The sequence below is a fragment of the Oenanthe melanoleuca genome, chromosome 1A (genome assembly GCF_029582105.1).
Source record: "Oenanthe melanoleuca isolate GR-GAL-2019-014 chromosome 1A, OMel1.0, whole genome shotgun sequence".
Classification (NCBI taxonomy): domain Eukaryota; kingdom Metazoa; phylum Chordata; class Aves; order Passeriformes; family Muscicapidae; genus Oenanthe; species Oenanthe melanoleuca.
In genome coordinates this window covers 23,925,595-23,938,924 of record NC_079334.1, presented here as the reverse complement: position 1 = coordinate 23,938,924, position 13,330 = coordinate 23,925,595, and the positions used below count along the sequence as shown (strand labels likewise).

Below are 13,330 nucleotides of genomic sequence, written 5' to 3'. Positions count from 1 at the left end.
GAAACCTATCCCTAGCCTGGAAACAGAAATCTGTATGGTCTTTGTTTAGGAGCTGCTTCTTCCGACTCACTTGTACTAACAAGGTGACACACACTTAAACAAACTGTTTCCATATCACCCCATGAGAATGCAACAAGACTGGTTACTTGTGACCTTCTTCTTGTCTGTGAGAGGAGCCAGGGCCAACCCAGCCCTGCCCCATTGAGGCCATCGTCAGCACCAGCCACCACTTCCAGCAGCACCAGAGGCCTCTGAGCTCCGGCTTTGGAAGAAGAGGAGGAGGAGGGACGACCTAGTCACCACTCCCCTAAGGCTGAACAGAGCAGAGGAGGAGCTTAGAGTCAAGTTTCACCTTCAAAAGCCGGCAAGTGCAGGGAGAGAGAAGCAGCAGAAAAAAGCAGTGTGGGGAAGAGGAGGGAGCAAGGAGAAAGGGGCAGCTGTCAGGGCAAGAAAGTGAGAGACAGGAGAAGAGAAAAGGCAAAAGGAGACAGAGACAGTCTTGGGTCAAAAGAGGAAGGTCAAGGATAGACAGACTTCAGAATGGCATTGCTCCTGTGGCTGGGGTCCCAGCTGTCATCAGTCTGGAGCAGCATCTCTATACTGGGAATTTTTCTTACAGTGTTTACTGTACTGCTTGACTTCATGAAGCGCAGAAAGAAGTGGAGCCATTACCCGCCGGGCCCAGCCTCGCTGCCATTCGTCGGGACCATGCTCTCCATTGACTTCCACAAACCCTATCGCTCCTTCAGCCAGGTGAGTGGCAGCCCCTGAACAAAACACTCCACATACAATCTACTGTGGGCCCAGGAGGGGTGGGCTTGTATCAGCTAGAGATACATAATGCAGAGAATAGGAATGTTCATTTTCCCTGAAGTTGCTAGATAGAGCTTTAAGACTACCTAGCAAGAAAAAATAAAAGAAGAAAAAACTAGGCACACAGGATGATAAACATAGCTGGAAACACTGGATAAACATATAATGAGGAGTATAGTGGGTGTTCTGGCAGTTATGTAACAAGAACAACAGCACATGACCAAAGAAAAAGTTCAAGGAAAGGTCACCAGTAGTATTGAAGCACTCAGTGAGTAACTCCCAGAAATACCTTTAGATGACCCTCTAGGACCATAAAAGGACTTGCTGTAGGAGGCAGATGCGTTCAGGTAAGTCCTAGGAAGAGTGATGTTTATGTAGTACCTGGGATGCACTTTGCAATGAACATATATGATCGTGATGGAGTAAATGCACTATTGTGAAATTTCATGACACTCTTTCTAAGCACACACCAACCTCTATCTCCCCACCTCTGTATGAGCTCAGTGGGAGACCACTGCTGTGCCCTCAGTGATAGGTGCTGCTGTAGAGCTGGCTGCCAGCCTAACATGTGGGCAGGCTTGGAGGCAAAGAGCAGGGGAATGTACAAACAAGGGAAGACAAACAAATGTCCGTGGGCTGGGAACGTGGCTGCAGGAATGGCAGGCTTCCCTGCGAGTTACTGAAGCATGCCTGTGGACATGTGACAGTTTCAGTTAAGGAGACCAGCTTGTGGTATTTGCCCCAGCAGCAATGCCCAAAATCTCAGTAGCATTCCTATTCCAAGTCAGGGCTTAGCTTTTCTCACAGGGAAAGCACGGCTTTCACAGCCTGCAGCAGATAAACCACAGGTGTTTTGTGCTTCAGGCTGCAAACTCTAAAGGCCTGTTTTCTAGGACAGCGCTGTTCAGCTGCCCATCGAAAACCTGCCAAGTAGAACACTAAATATAGCATTTGTATTATTTGTTTGCACGTTGTCCAAAAGCTTATAATTTTCAAATCATGTCACATCTGTGTCATGCTAACCACAATCTCGACTAGGAATCATTTTAATGACGTACTTCTAGTGCCAGTGAAGTGCTAATTCCCTTTTCAACCCTACTGTAAATACAGTATTAAGTACTTAAATTCCTTGCAATGCTACAGTGCAGAAATCAAGAATCTTAGCTTTTAAAGAGCAACAACAGCAAAAAAATCCAGAAAAAAAGTATTAGAAAACTGCGGGGCATTGCTGCTATTGCACTGTCTTTAAACAACATGCTTCTGAGCTTTGCTCAGTGTTCTTGACTAGCAGGGGAGCTTTGACCTTTCTTCCCAGGAGTCTATGTCCCATTAGAGGGCTTGTCTACCTGGAGAAGACTTTGCTCCATGGCCAGCTCCCATGGTGAGTGTATGGCTGACAGGATTACCTGTGCATTCAGCTTTATGAGGCTTACAGATCACAGCAGGTATAAGGTTATGTGCTAGTCATACTAGATGTGTACATTCCTTTTAGGGAGAAAGCTGACCTGAAACTCCAGTGTGGAACTGCCTTTCCCATCCATGTTTCTGAAAACCTGTCTCTGGCTAGATCTTTAGGTACAAATGTGTCTTTAAATAAAAATTATGTATCACCTTATTATCAATATTTCCTGCAGCAGAAGTAGACTAACTCAAAACTGACTTAATCTTTTAGATCAAAATAAATAGAAACATAAGGAAATAATTCATTATTGAGCATACAGTCTTTAAAAATCCAAAAAAAGGTTCTTGACAAACTTAAAAGTACTTACACAATGTTCATGACAACAGTTTGGCCAGGATAGGTGTATTCTAAATTTTTCCACCTACATGGCATTGATCCCTTCTATGGCTGCTGCTTGGCACTGTTTGGAGCTGTTGCACTGCAAAGATAAAGGTCAAAGATCAGCTGAAGATCTCTGAATAAAAGTTCAAAGTTCACTAAATAGTAAAGGCCCTAAGGAAGGATATGGTGATATTTCTGATGTTACACTCAGCTCATTTTCAGGGACATGCTTTTTTATCTTGACAGCTTCAGAAGAAGTTTGGAAACATCTTCAGTCTCCAAAACTGCTGGACCAACGTGGTAGTGCTGAATGGATATAAAACGGTGAAGGAAGCCCTGGTCCACAACTCAGAGGTCTTTGCTGACCGGCCACCCTTTCCAATATATGAACATATGGGCTATGGAGAGAATACTGAAGGCAAGTTCCATGAAAATAGACATTTCTTGATGGCACTAGCATGAGAAAGATTGGGTAGAGGCAAGATGCTCTCAGAGCACGTTCCCTGGTCAACCTCCTGGCATGTGTGGCACCCTTTGGTGGCGACAAACTCAGATTTGATTAAATGGGGGCTCCCCTTAGTGGTTGTAGTATGACTCCAGCAAGCACACACTTGTTCAGCTGTGTGAGGATACTATAAGCGGTACAACTTTTCTGCCAGCTCCCAACACCTGCAGATTAGTATTTATGGTGCTCATGTAAGAGAAAATGCTTATGCAAAATATTACATGTAAGTTGTTGCAAAACAATATGGTGACTTTCATTCAAGACAGAGTATTTTCCTGCATCCTGCCCACATCACATCCTCGGCTCCTATGTGGTGGCACAAGCTGCTACCTAGTTCACACAAGCTATGGGAACAACGCTGAATGGTTTGGAGGAGTGATTCCTTTATCCTTAGCAGCCCTTGTTGCTCCCACTGAATCCTCCCCGCACCTTTGCCAGCCATGAACAGGCGTTAGAAGGTGAAGGGATCCATTTCAGAATTGCTGTCTGAACAAGCTGCACAAGGTCATACTGTTTCATCTATCCACACAGACCTGTACCTCCCAACTCACAATTGCTGTTCTCTAGCAAAATTCTCTTGATGTACAAGTCAGGTATCTGACATTTCTTGCTCACCCATAATTCCAGGGCTTGTTGTAGCAAGATATGGGCACGTCTGGAAGGAGCTAAGGAGATTCACACTCACTACGCTGAGGAACTTTGGGATGGGAAAGAAATCCCTGGAGGAGCGAGTGGTAGAGGAAGCTGGATTTCTTTGTTCTGCCATCAAGTCTGAAGAAGGTTTGTGACATCCATAAGAATGGGGAAATCACAGAGAAAGGCAATACAGTGTTGCAGAGAGATGTAATACTACAGCCACTTCTGTTTGCATGCAGTGCTCTCTTCCCTTGCAAATGCAGTGTTTCTGGTCTATGTGCACTCCTTGGAGCCACTTCTGCTTCACCCAGGGAGGCTGCTGTAACACTAATCCATGTGAAACAGTAAACAAATAGGAAATTAGACATAGAGAGGTAAAACAGAATTATTTCCTGAGCTCAGTAACTCTGTGTAGTTTAGTGGAACATATTGATATTATCACATGCGATAAAAGTGCAGCTGAGAGTTCACAGCCTGTCATCCAGACACAGAACAAAGTGTTACCTGTCAAGTCGCAGAACAAACCTGCAACTCGAGTTTTCTTGGGAGTTTTCTTCTTTAAACATAGATCAACCAAATATTAGTAAGAATGAGATGATCTTCTCTTCCTAGTGTGATGCTTTGAGTGGTTTGAGAGTTTTTTCTCCTGGTATCATCAAGGTGGCCTTTGTGCATTCTCATTGCTAACAGATGAAGTCCAGCAGTTTGGTGTTGCTGAGCTTCATGGCTTGGTCTCAATTTCCATTTCCAGGTAAATCTTTTGACATACGTGTTCCTCTCAATAATGCTGTCTGCAACATGATCTGCCACATTGTCTTTGGAGACCGTTTTGACTACGGTGACGAGACATTCAACAAGCTCTCACAGTTATTTCAAAATTCCTTGGATGAAGAAGGTGGATTCCTGCCTCAGGTAAACCACAAGGTGTAGGAAGCTGCCCTCTATTGCTTGAGAAAATTGTGTTTCCATAATTTTTCTTTTTTTGCATCATGTAATATCTTCTCTCTCTTCCTCTCTCACTCTCTCTGGTTCTCACACCCCAGTTTCTTAATGTGGTGCCCATTCTGTTGCGCATCCCTGGAGTGCCAAAGAGAGCCTTTCGAGCACAAAGTGAGTTAATGGACTTCATAGATGTGATCATACAGAAGCATATGAAGACCTGGGACCCTGCTTACACTCGAGATCTCACTGATGTCTTTTTAAAGGAAATGGAGAAGGTAGGGTGAAACTAGCAGACCCTGCGGGGTCAGGAGTAGTTTCTTTGCCTGTTTAAGCTTGTCAAGTTGACTTTCCTCAAAGAGCTGCACTAAACCTCTTACCAACTCATTTACTACTTTTTCCTTCCACAATGTATCTTAAGAAGAAAAGTATTCTTCATTCTGTAAGCTCTTTTATTGTCTTAAGACACCATATTATTTGCTGATGTTCTTGTTTCCATTTTCTGCCTTCACATTTCCTTCAAAATCTAAGAATTTCCATCTGTCCAGTCTTCAAGAATTTGAAGGCTTAAAAAAGGTAATGATTGAGAATTCACTAATTGTCCTAAGTTTGCACCAGGGAACAATTCAGCATGCAAAATTCTCTGTAATGTCAGTGCCTCGAGGAATGATGCCTCAAAATCAGTCACAAAACTGGAGCAACAGATTGAATTTTTGGTCTCATTGCCCCATCCATAGCCTGCCTTTAAACCAAGTTACGATTTGAAACTAGTGTCTCCTTTGGGATATGTATTTTTGAATTGCTTGCTAAGAACTAAACATTAGAGGAAGGCCTAAATCTGAACTTCAAGGAAATTAAAAGGAGTCTTTCCTTGAATTCACTCAGGCACAAAGTCAGTGTAAAATCAAAGATATTTGGGTCAGCCCGTCCAGCTGCCATATGTTTCTGCACATGGATTCACTAAATTTCAAGTGCCAGATGAGCAATATTAGCAAATTCTGCTTGCAAATCACTTCCACTATCCACGTCCTTAGGCTGGACTGCTGCTCTGCATAACAAGCCCTGCCATGCTGTGGGTGTCGGGCACCTCCAGCCCATGCCTTATCCCCACCCAGGTCGCATGGGCAGAGCAACGTCACCCACGTTACTCTGCACTGAGCAGTACAGCTTGGGGGTGGATGTGAGCCTGACTGTGTTGCCTCTTGTCACATCTCTCTTCTGTTCACTAACATCACCTGATAAGCCAGTCTGATAAATCCCTCTCCTGAGTTAACTGTGATCAAGTCAGTCCCAAACTCCCTTGTCTAAGATCTTTTGTTGAAATAACAGTTGAGTTTTAAATGCATTATTAATTGCTATCCATATTATAACAGCATCTAAATATACAGAATAACTTAACAGAAGCTAGTCCCTAGGAAAGGGAAGTATAAAGAGGATTAGAAAAGACAAGCAGATGAACTCATGCAGAGAGCTTGTCATATCTCATATGCTAACAAATTTGAGCTCAATTAGCATTTGGATGAGGGACCAGTTTTGCTGAAAGTGGTGTTGGAGACTTAATAGGCAGCAATAATCCTTTAACCTGATAACCCTGATCCTTTTCTTTTTTTCCAATTGTAAGAAAATAGCAGGGCAGGAGCAGTGAGAATCTGTAATGCACAGCTAGAGATAACTCCCTTAAAATCATTCTAATTTTGCATTTGCCAAATCTATGCAGCCTCCTCTCTACTCTGTGCCTTTTATCAAACCTGAATAACCGTGTTCCACCTCCTCTGGGGGAAGATGTTACAGTGAGTGGCAAGGGCCTGTTTGAGCTGAGAGCGCAAGATGTTTACTTCTGTCCTGAAGGCAGGGGTAGCATTCTTCTCTGAGTATACTGGAGGTGGTTGAGGACCTTCAAATACAGGAGGCAACAAGTACATGAGTCATGCTCAGACTGTTGCTTATGCTGTGCTCTACTCTCCCAAAGAAATAGAGGAAAACATGCTAAAAAATGGATCTAGTGCTTCTCAGCACTTCTCTGGATAGTGCTTTTCTCACCCAGGAAACAGTGCAGCTCCAATCACTCACTTTTTTGCTCTCCACAGGGTAAGGCAGCTGAAGAGAATGGTTTCCACTATAAAAACCTTCGTCTGGTGGCCATGGACTTGTTTACAGCTGGTTCTGAGACTACCTCCACCAGTCTGCGGTGGGCATTGCTGTATATGCTTCTCCACCCAGAAATACAGAGTAAGTCAGAAACTTGCTTTCAGAAGCGTAGAATCATCCCTTCAAGACTAATTTTTCCACAAGGATTTCACAATGAGGAAGAGCAATCCTTGGATTTTGCAATGAGGAGCAGCTTTGGTGATTGTTGGTCTAGCAGAAACACAGGATAAACACTTCCCAAACAGCTCTTCTGGAGGGGAGTAGTCATGATAAAAAGGAGTTCAAAAGGCAGGTTTGCTTTTGCCTTCATTTTAAGGGCTTCACCTGGGGGCTTGCAGTGGTCAGCGTACCCTGTTGCAGTATTTGGAACAGAGGCTGATTGGTTTAAATTCTCTCATACTGCTTGCCTAGGTATACTTCTAGCTGCATAGAGGAGGGGTAAAGGTAGCATGACAAGTGGCAAGGCCTTTATTAAAGATGCTATGAGCAAAGAAGGGTTATAGTGAGTTACCAGTCAACTGAAAAATGCCTTTGTGTCTGGTTTCTGTTTCTTTCTCTAACTCCTGTCCTGTTCTTATGCAGTGCCTACAATCTCATGCAGCCAGTCTTTATTCAGCTTGTACCAGCTGCTTCTGGTTATCTAAGGGTCCTCTAATTCTTTATCTCTTCTGCTTTCAGGTAAGGTCCAGGCAGAGATTGATAAAGTGATTGGCAGAGAGAGACCCCCCACCATGAAGGACCAAGCAAGCATGCCTTACACTAATGCTGTGATCCATGAAGTGCAGCGCTGTGGGGATATTGTTCCTATTGGGCTACCTCACATGACGTACCGGGACACCGAGTTGCAAGGCTTCTTTATTCCCAAGGTGACTGTGACCAGATAAGCAATTTACCAGCCTCTCCTTGTGCAAATGCCAGGCATGGGGATGACCCCATCCAACCCTGCAGTGTCACACTTCCAGCCCCAATTACAGTCACAGTGTTACAGCACTAAAATAGGACATTTTGAAATGCTGAATTCAGGCCAATGGTCATATCTGTGTTCTAGGCTTATGCTTGTTGTATGGGAATGCAACTGCACTGGCAGCTCAGTGCAAACGTTTCCTTTCCTCTCCATGAGCCATGATATTCACTGCTTGTCAGAAGAAGCCTAACAGGCCCTCTGGAGGCACTCAACACAGCTTACTAGCTTTCCTGAGATGGTAGTAGTTAAATTCTAACCTCTGAAGCCACTCAAATTCCATTGGCATTCAGACAGTTCCACTGTGACAAGCAGCTGCCCGGTAGCAGTGGCAGAATTCAAGCCTGGGATTTTTTTGTAATTTTTTGGTAGCAATGTGCTGTCTCCTGTGGTTTAGAACCTTGACATGTGAAACAAGAAAACTTTGTGATTTTCCCTGGTCCCTGTGAAAGCTGGGGTTTGAAGTCTGTCAGTCAGCTTTTTCTCTGCAGCTATAAAACAGGTCCAGGAGGATCTGAGAAGCAAAGGCTGTTTCCACTGTGTAACTGTGAAATTGGCATTTGCATGCAACAGCCTTTGTAGGGATACAAATTGCAAAAGTTCAGATGCCTCAGAGTGTGGGGCAGGCACCATATGCCATTGGGAAAGGGCTCTGCTTTACCTGTGCTTCAAATTAGATGCAGACATGGAAATGGGTGGTATTAGACGGGAGACATGGACTAAAGAGGGACCAGCACTGCTCCGTTGTGCCAAGATAATTCTGCTGTTCTCACTTAAGTTGTTTCCTCTTGTCGGGGAGTACAGGGGACGACAATCATCACCAACTTGTCTTCCGTGCTGAAGGATGAGACAGTCTGGAAGAAACCAAACGAGTTTTACCCCGAACACTTCCTGGATGCAAAGGGGCAGTTTGTGAAACCAGAGGCTTTCCTGCCCTTCTCATCAGGTAAATCTGAGAGGAGGATCCAGCTGCGAGTCAGAAGCATTGCAGGAGGGTGATCTGCTCCCCCTGCGGCAGTTCTAGCATCGATTATTGCCCTCTTTGACAGACTCTTCCTATTCCCTCTCCTGCAGGTCGCCGTGCCTGCCCGGGAGAACAGCTGGCCAGGATGGAGCTCTTTCTCTTCTTTACCACTCTCCTGCAGAAATTCACTTTCGTGCTCCCTGAGGACCAGCCCAGGCCACAGGTGGATGCCCACTTTGCACTCATCAACTCTCCACGCCCATTCCTGTTGCGAGCTCTCCCGAGATAAGTGCACACCACTCTCACTCATAGACCATCACCCACCCAAACTGTGTCAGAAACATTGCAGGTCTAGACAGGATCAAGCCAAGTTCAATCTCAAGTCTGTGCAGAAGGCCACATCTGTGTAAAGTAAGGATCTAGACCAATATCTTGTTTAGCTTCATTCTAGATGTTCTTCTTGAACCAGGCAAGAGACCTTCGGCTTCAACAACAAGGTGACATTAAAATCTAATTTCAGACTAGTGCTTCTGGAAAATCTTACCATCCCAGACATACATGTTCCCTTCATTCCTTCCTGTTTATTACATACTTCTGTATGTTGAACAAATGCTGCATTGTCTTAATTTATAGCCTCAAAGAAAGAAAATTTTAGTCCCAACAACCCTTACGTCACACTATGGTTCCAGTAGGAGTAAATACCAAGGAGTACATAAATAGTCCATATGGTGTTTCAGCCACAGAAGAAGAGCATTTGTGAAATACAGAAATTTCTATAAATGCGTTTAAAGAGAAACACTGGTGTTTAGATTTACTATCTCCTCTAATTAAAACTTTTTTTTTTTTTTTTTCATTACCTAAAGTCAGCTCTTGGGCAGGTTTGGAACTCACCAAGGAGTGAGGATGGAGTTACACTGTTTGAATCTGTATGGCCATAGATTTCAGAGTTATCTTTCACTTTCTTCCTGCAATTTATCTTCCTGACAAATTGTTTTGCTAGATGTAAAGATAAGTTGATGTTTAAATTAGCAATAGCTCCCTCACCTCATCTAAAGAGACAATAGCAAAAAGGTGCTTCTTTGTACAATAGCCACTAAAAAAACATAAAATATCTGAAATCGGGTGCACATGTGCAGTAGTAAATTTGTATATTACTAATTTTGGAAGCTATGAAAGCTATTGAATTATGCAAATACTTATTAACATAATTAAGATTTGAACTTCAGCAGGAACTGCACATTTATGCTTTTCATCTACAAAATAACTTGAAAGAATAAAAGTGATGTGAAATTCTCTTTCTCAGCCCCCTCTTTGTGTTCGCCTCAGTCCTGCCGTGCTCCTGCATCAGATACTCACTCACCTGAGATTTTTCTCCTCACACCCAGCACCACACCTGCGTCTTTCAAGATCATTTCAGTGTAGCTTTTCTGGTCTCTTCAATGACACTGAACTGAATGTCTTCGGATTTATAGTGGCCAGCACATACCCAAGTGCGTTTACAGAAAACTTAGCTATAGAGAGTTCCCTGCACTCGTGTATTTGGATAAAAACGTGAGTATAGCTAGAGTAGGGACCGTCTGTCTAGCATGCAAGAGTGTATGAGAGAAAGCCCAGCTCACGACCAAAGACCAGCCGATTGCAGCGTCCCGGGGGCAAAGGGAACACATGGATCGCTCCAAATCACAGCCCCAGCCCTGCCCTGAGGGAGGAGCGGGCTCTGAGGGGCGGTGCGGAGCCCTCCGCAGACAGAGCCCTCAGCAGACAGTCCTCCGCAGACAGAGCCCTCAGCAGGCGGAGCCCTCAGCAGGCGGGGTACCTCAGCAGGCGGGGTCCCTCAGCAGGCGGAGCCCACAGCAGGCGGGGTACCTCAGCAGGCGGGGTCCCTCAGAAGGAGGGGTCCCTGAGCAGACAGAGCCCTCAGCAGGCGGGGCCTCAGCAGGCGGAGCCCACAGTAGACAGAGCCCTCAGCAGGCGGGGTCCCTCCGAAGGCGGGGTCCCTGAGCAGACAGAGCCCTCAGCAGGCGGGGTCCCTCCGAAGGCGGGGTCCCTGAGCAGACAGAGCCCTCAGCAGGCAGAGCCCTCAGCAGGCGGGGTCCCTCAGCAGGCGGGGTCCCTCAGCAGGCAGAGCCCTCAGCAGGCGGGGTCCCTCAGCAGGCGGGGTCCCTCAGTAGGCGGGGCCGCCCAACAGCGTCTCCGTCCCTTGTAATAGCATTGATTGGCGTTTCTTTCGACCAATCGGGTGGGAGACCGCCCGCCCGGGAGGCTGGAGTGGCAGCTCAGCCGGCCAATAGAAGTTGCGGTGCCCTGCACCTCCCCGCGGGCGGAGGGGAAGGTGGCGGCAGCAAGATGGCGGTGGCGGGCAAAGGCGTAGTGTCGGCTGTGAAGCCGATCTTCAGCCGGGATCTGAGCGAGGCGAAGCGGCGCGTCAGGGAGCTGTACCGGGCCTGGTACCGCGAGGTGCCCAACACGGGTGGGTGAGGAACGCGGGGCCTGCCGCACGGGCTCAAGGTCGGAACGGCCTTAATGACATTGGTGAAGCCGGCGGGCATCGCATGAACGAGTGACAGTGTTTCGGGTTGAGTTGCACGGTGCCGGTGGCACACGGGCAGAACGACGTGGATGACCGCAGTAGGTGTTGTGTTTCTCTTAGTGCACCTGTACCAGCTGGACATCACGGTGAAACAGGGGCGTAACAAGGTGCGGGAGATGTTCATGAAGAATGCCCACGTTACGGATCCACGCGTGATAGACATGCTGGTTATTAAGGTACAAACAGTTCCTTCTGATTTGTTGAAGCTGCAGAGAATGTGGGTGATTTGTGGTGAGTGTGATGGAGGAGAGGGACACCTTTGTACAAGCCTGTCTATGGAGTCGTTGTCTCTTGCAGTTGGATTGGTACATCTGTGTCAGCAAACCTGTCGATAAGGGATCAGGTGGCTTTAGAATTCAGCAAGTTTATGTCAAGCAAAGCGGCAGTTAATAAGTTTCTTCTCAACTTTTGTTGCTTACTTGCTTGTCTTTTTTTAACAACAGCAATCAAAGAAAGGGAAAATATGTACTGCTCACTAATTTACTAATTTACTGTTAAAAATGAACTTTCTACTCTCTACAGTACTTCATTGGATTGGAAAATGGTATTCTTCAGTGATTCTGCAACATATATTACAGTGTCAGTGCTTGGTGGGAAGCTGGTTTTGAGTGGCACTCCAACACTCCAACTCTGCAACACATCTGGTGATGTTAACAGGCCTGACAGACCTGTCTGATTCAAAGCAATAATCAGCACAACAGGCTTCAAAATGTGTCTGAGCAACAGTAACTGACCTCTACAGTTCTAATGCAAAACAAAGCTTCCAACCAAGGACTGCATGCTCACCTGTTTTGTTTCTTGCATTTCAAGACAGTTATACTGTGTCTTTACATGATGAAAAAAATCTGGAAACAGAATCCTAGATAGTATGTAGGTGACAATTCTAGGCAGTCTCATTTGGCTCTGTGCTACCATCCTATAAAACTGGTACAAAAGAATCAAATCCTGAAGAAGTTGCATGTCTCAGTGGCAGTGATACTGGAGCAAAGCACTTGGCACCAGTTAATTTTACAGCTAAAGTGTTGCTGTTCACCCAAATTCAGTAGAGTTGCTCCAACGCTAGGAATGTTGTGTAGAATTTTATGGGAGGTGCTGGTGAGAAGAGAAAGAATATTTTTGAGAATGGGACAGAGTCTCTTGCCTGTTTCTTCCCAGGGCTGGGAAGCGGTGCTGCAGAGAAATCATCTTAAGTTCCAAGGCAGGAACAGTATATTTGTGTCACAGTGTAGGTAGTGCACGCAAGCTGTAGGAGTACAGAACTGTTTATGCAGCTATTATTTTCACAGGTGTTTTTAAGTGCATTCAAATAACTGTCACAGTACTGTGTGGTTAGACTTGGGCTCTCACTGCCAACTAGTCTAAAATTCTTCTGTGTGTGTGCAGGGGAAAATGGAGCTTCAAGAAACCATTCATGTCTGGAAGCAGAGGACTCACGTCATGAGGTACTTCCACGAGACGGAAACCCCGCAACCCAAAGACTTTCTGTCCAAATTCTATGCGGGCCACAATCCCTGAGAAACTGACTCAGTGTTTCCTGCCTTATATTACAAATAAAGTTCTATACAACAGAAAAAAAAATCCATACAAAGAGATTCTCTAGCATCTTAGGAGCCTAATGACTAGACAAACCCGGAGCATGTGCAAGTGATTATGATCTGTTTGAAGAGCTGTAATTTCCTAGTTTTGCCAGTGTGTATTTTCAGTGGATGGCATTTATCCCGTCACTTACCCTGGGGTGTCTGCTGAATAACCACAACACAGCCTGTCTGTGGGTCTTTGAGCTTAGCCTGCAGCCCCATCTGTAGATGTTAGCTCTGCGAGGAGAAGGGCAGGCCTTCAAAAAAGCCACTGTACTCACAGAAATATTCTTATGCTTGAGGCACATGTGTATTCACACAGTGTCTTGCAATTTTATGCTATGACTTGGTTGACTTTGTTTTTTATTGGGCATTAGTCTGCCTAGTTTCTCATAAAGAATATATAAAATCCAG

The 13,330-nt window shown here is 45.4% G+C and overlaps 2 protein-coding genes across 2 annotated transcripts; both read left to right on the top strand.

The window, feature by feature from the left end:
• Nucleotides 1-322: 322 nt before the first annotated feature.
• Nucleotides 323-10,044, top strand: LOC130262301 (cytochrome P450 2D14). The gene is made up of 9 exons (XM_056509318.1): nucleotides 323-753; nucleotides 2,843-3,014; nucleotides 3,729-3,881; nucleotides 4,489-4,649; nucleotides 4,781-4,954; nucleotides 6,764-6,905; nucleotides 7,503-7,690; nucleotides 8,590-8,731; nucleotides 8,860-10,044. The coding sequence occupies exons 1-9, from the start codon at nucleotides 541-543 to the stop codon at nucleotides 9,036-9,038; spliced, it is 1,524 nt and encodes a 507-aa protein (XP_056365293.1). The 5' UTR covers nucleotides 323-540; the 3' UTR covers nucleotides 9,039-10,044.
• Nucleotides 10,045-11,006: 962 nt separating this feature from the next.
• Nucleotides 11,007-12,917, top strand: NDUFA6 (NADH:ubiquinone oxidoreductase subunit A6). The gene is made up of 3 exons (XM_056509294.1): nucleotides 11,007-11,219; nucleotides 11,400-11,515; nucleotides 12,723-12,917. The coding sequence occupies exons 1-3, from the start codon at nucleotides 11,096-11,098 to the stop codon at nucleotides 12,852-12,854; spliced, it is 372 nt and encodes a 123-aa protein (XP_056365269.1). The 5' UTR covers nucleotides 11,007-11,095; the 3' UTR covers nucleotides 12,855-12,917.
• Nucleotides 12,918-13,330: the final 413 nt, after the last annotated feature.

Bases quoted from the DNA above. Each gene is read 5' to 3' on its own strand.
- LOC130262301 (XM_056509318.1), top strand. From the start codon at position 541: ATGGCATTGCTCCTGTGGCTGGGGTCCCAGCTGTCATCAGTCTGGAGC. The intron at 4,650-4,780 runs GTAAACCACAAG...CTCACACCCCAG, and splicing joins AAGGTGGATTCCTGCCTCAG to TTTCTTAATGTGGTGCCCAT. The intron at 4,955-6,763 runs GTAGGGTGAAAC...TGCTCTCCACAG, and splicing joins TTTTAAAGGAAATGGAGAAG to GGTAAGGCAGCTGAAGAGAA.
- NDUFA6 (XM_056509294.1), top strand. From the start codon at position 11,096: ATGGCGGTGGCGGGCAAAGGCGTAGTGTCGGCTGTGAAGCCGATCTTC. The intron at 11,220-11,399 runs GTGGGTGAGGAA...TGTTTCTCTTAG, and splicing joins CCGCGAGGTGCCCAACACGG to TGCACCTGTACCAGCTGGAC. The intron at 11,516-12,722 runs GTACAAACAGTT...GTGTGTGTGCAG, and splicing joins TAGACATGCTGGTTATTAAG to GGGAAAATGGAGCTTCAAGA.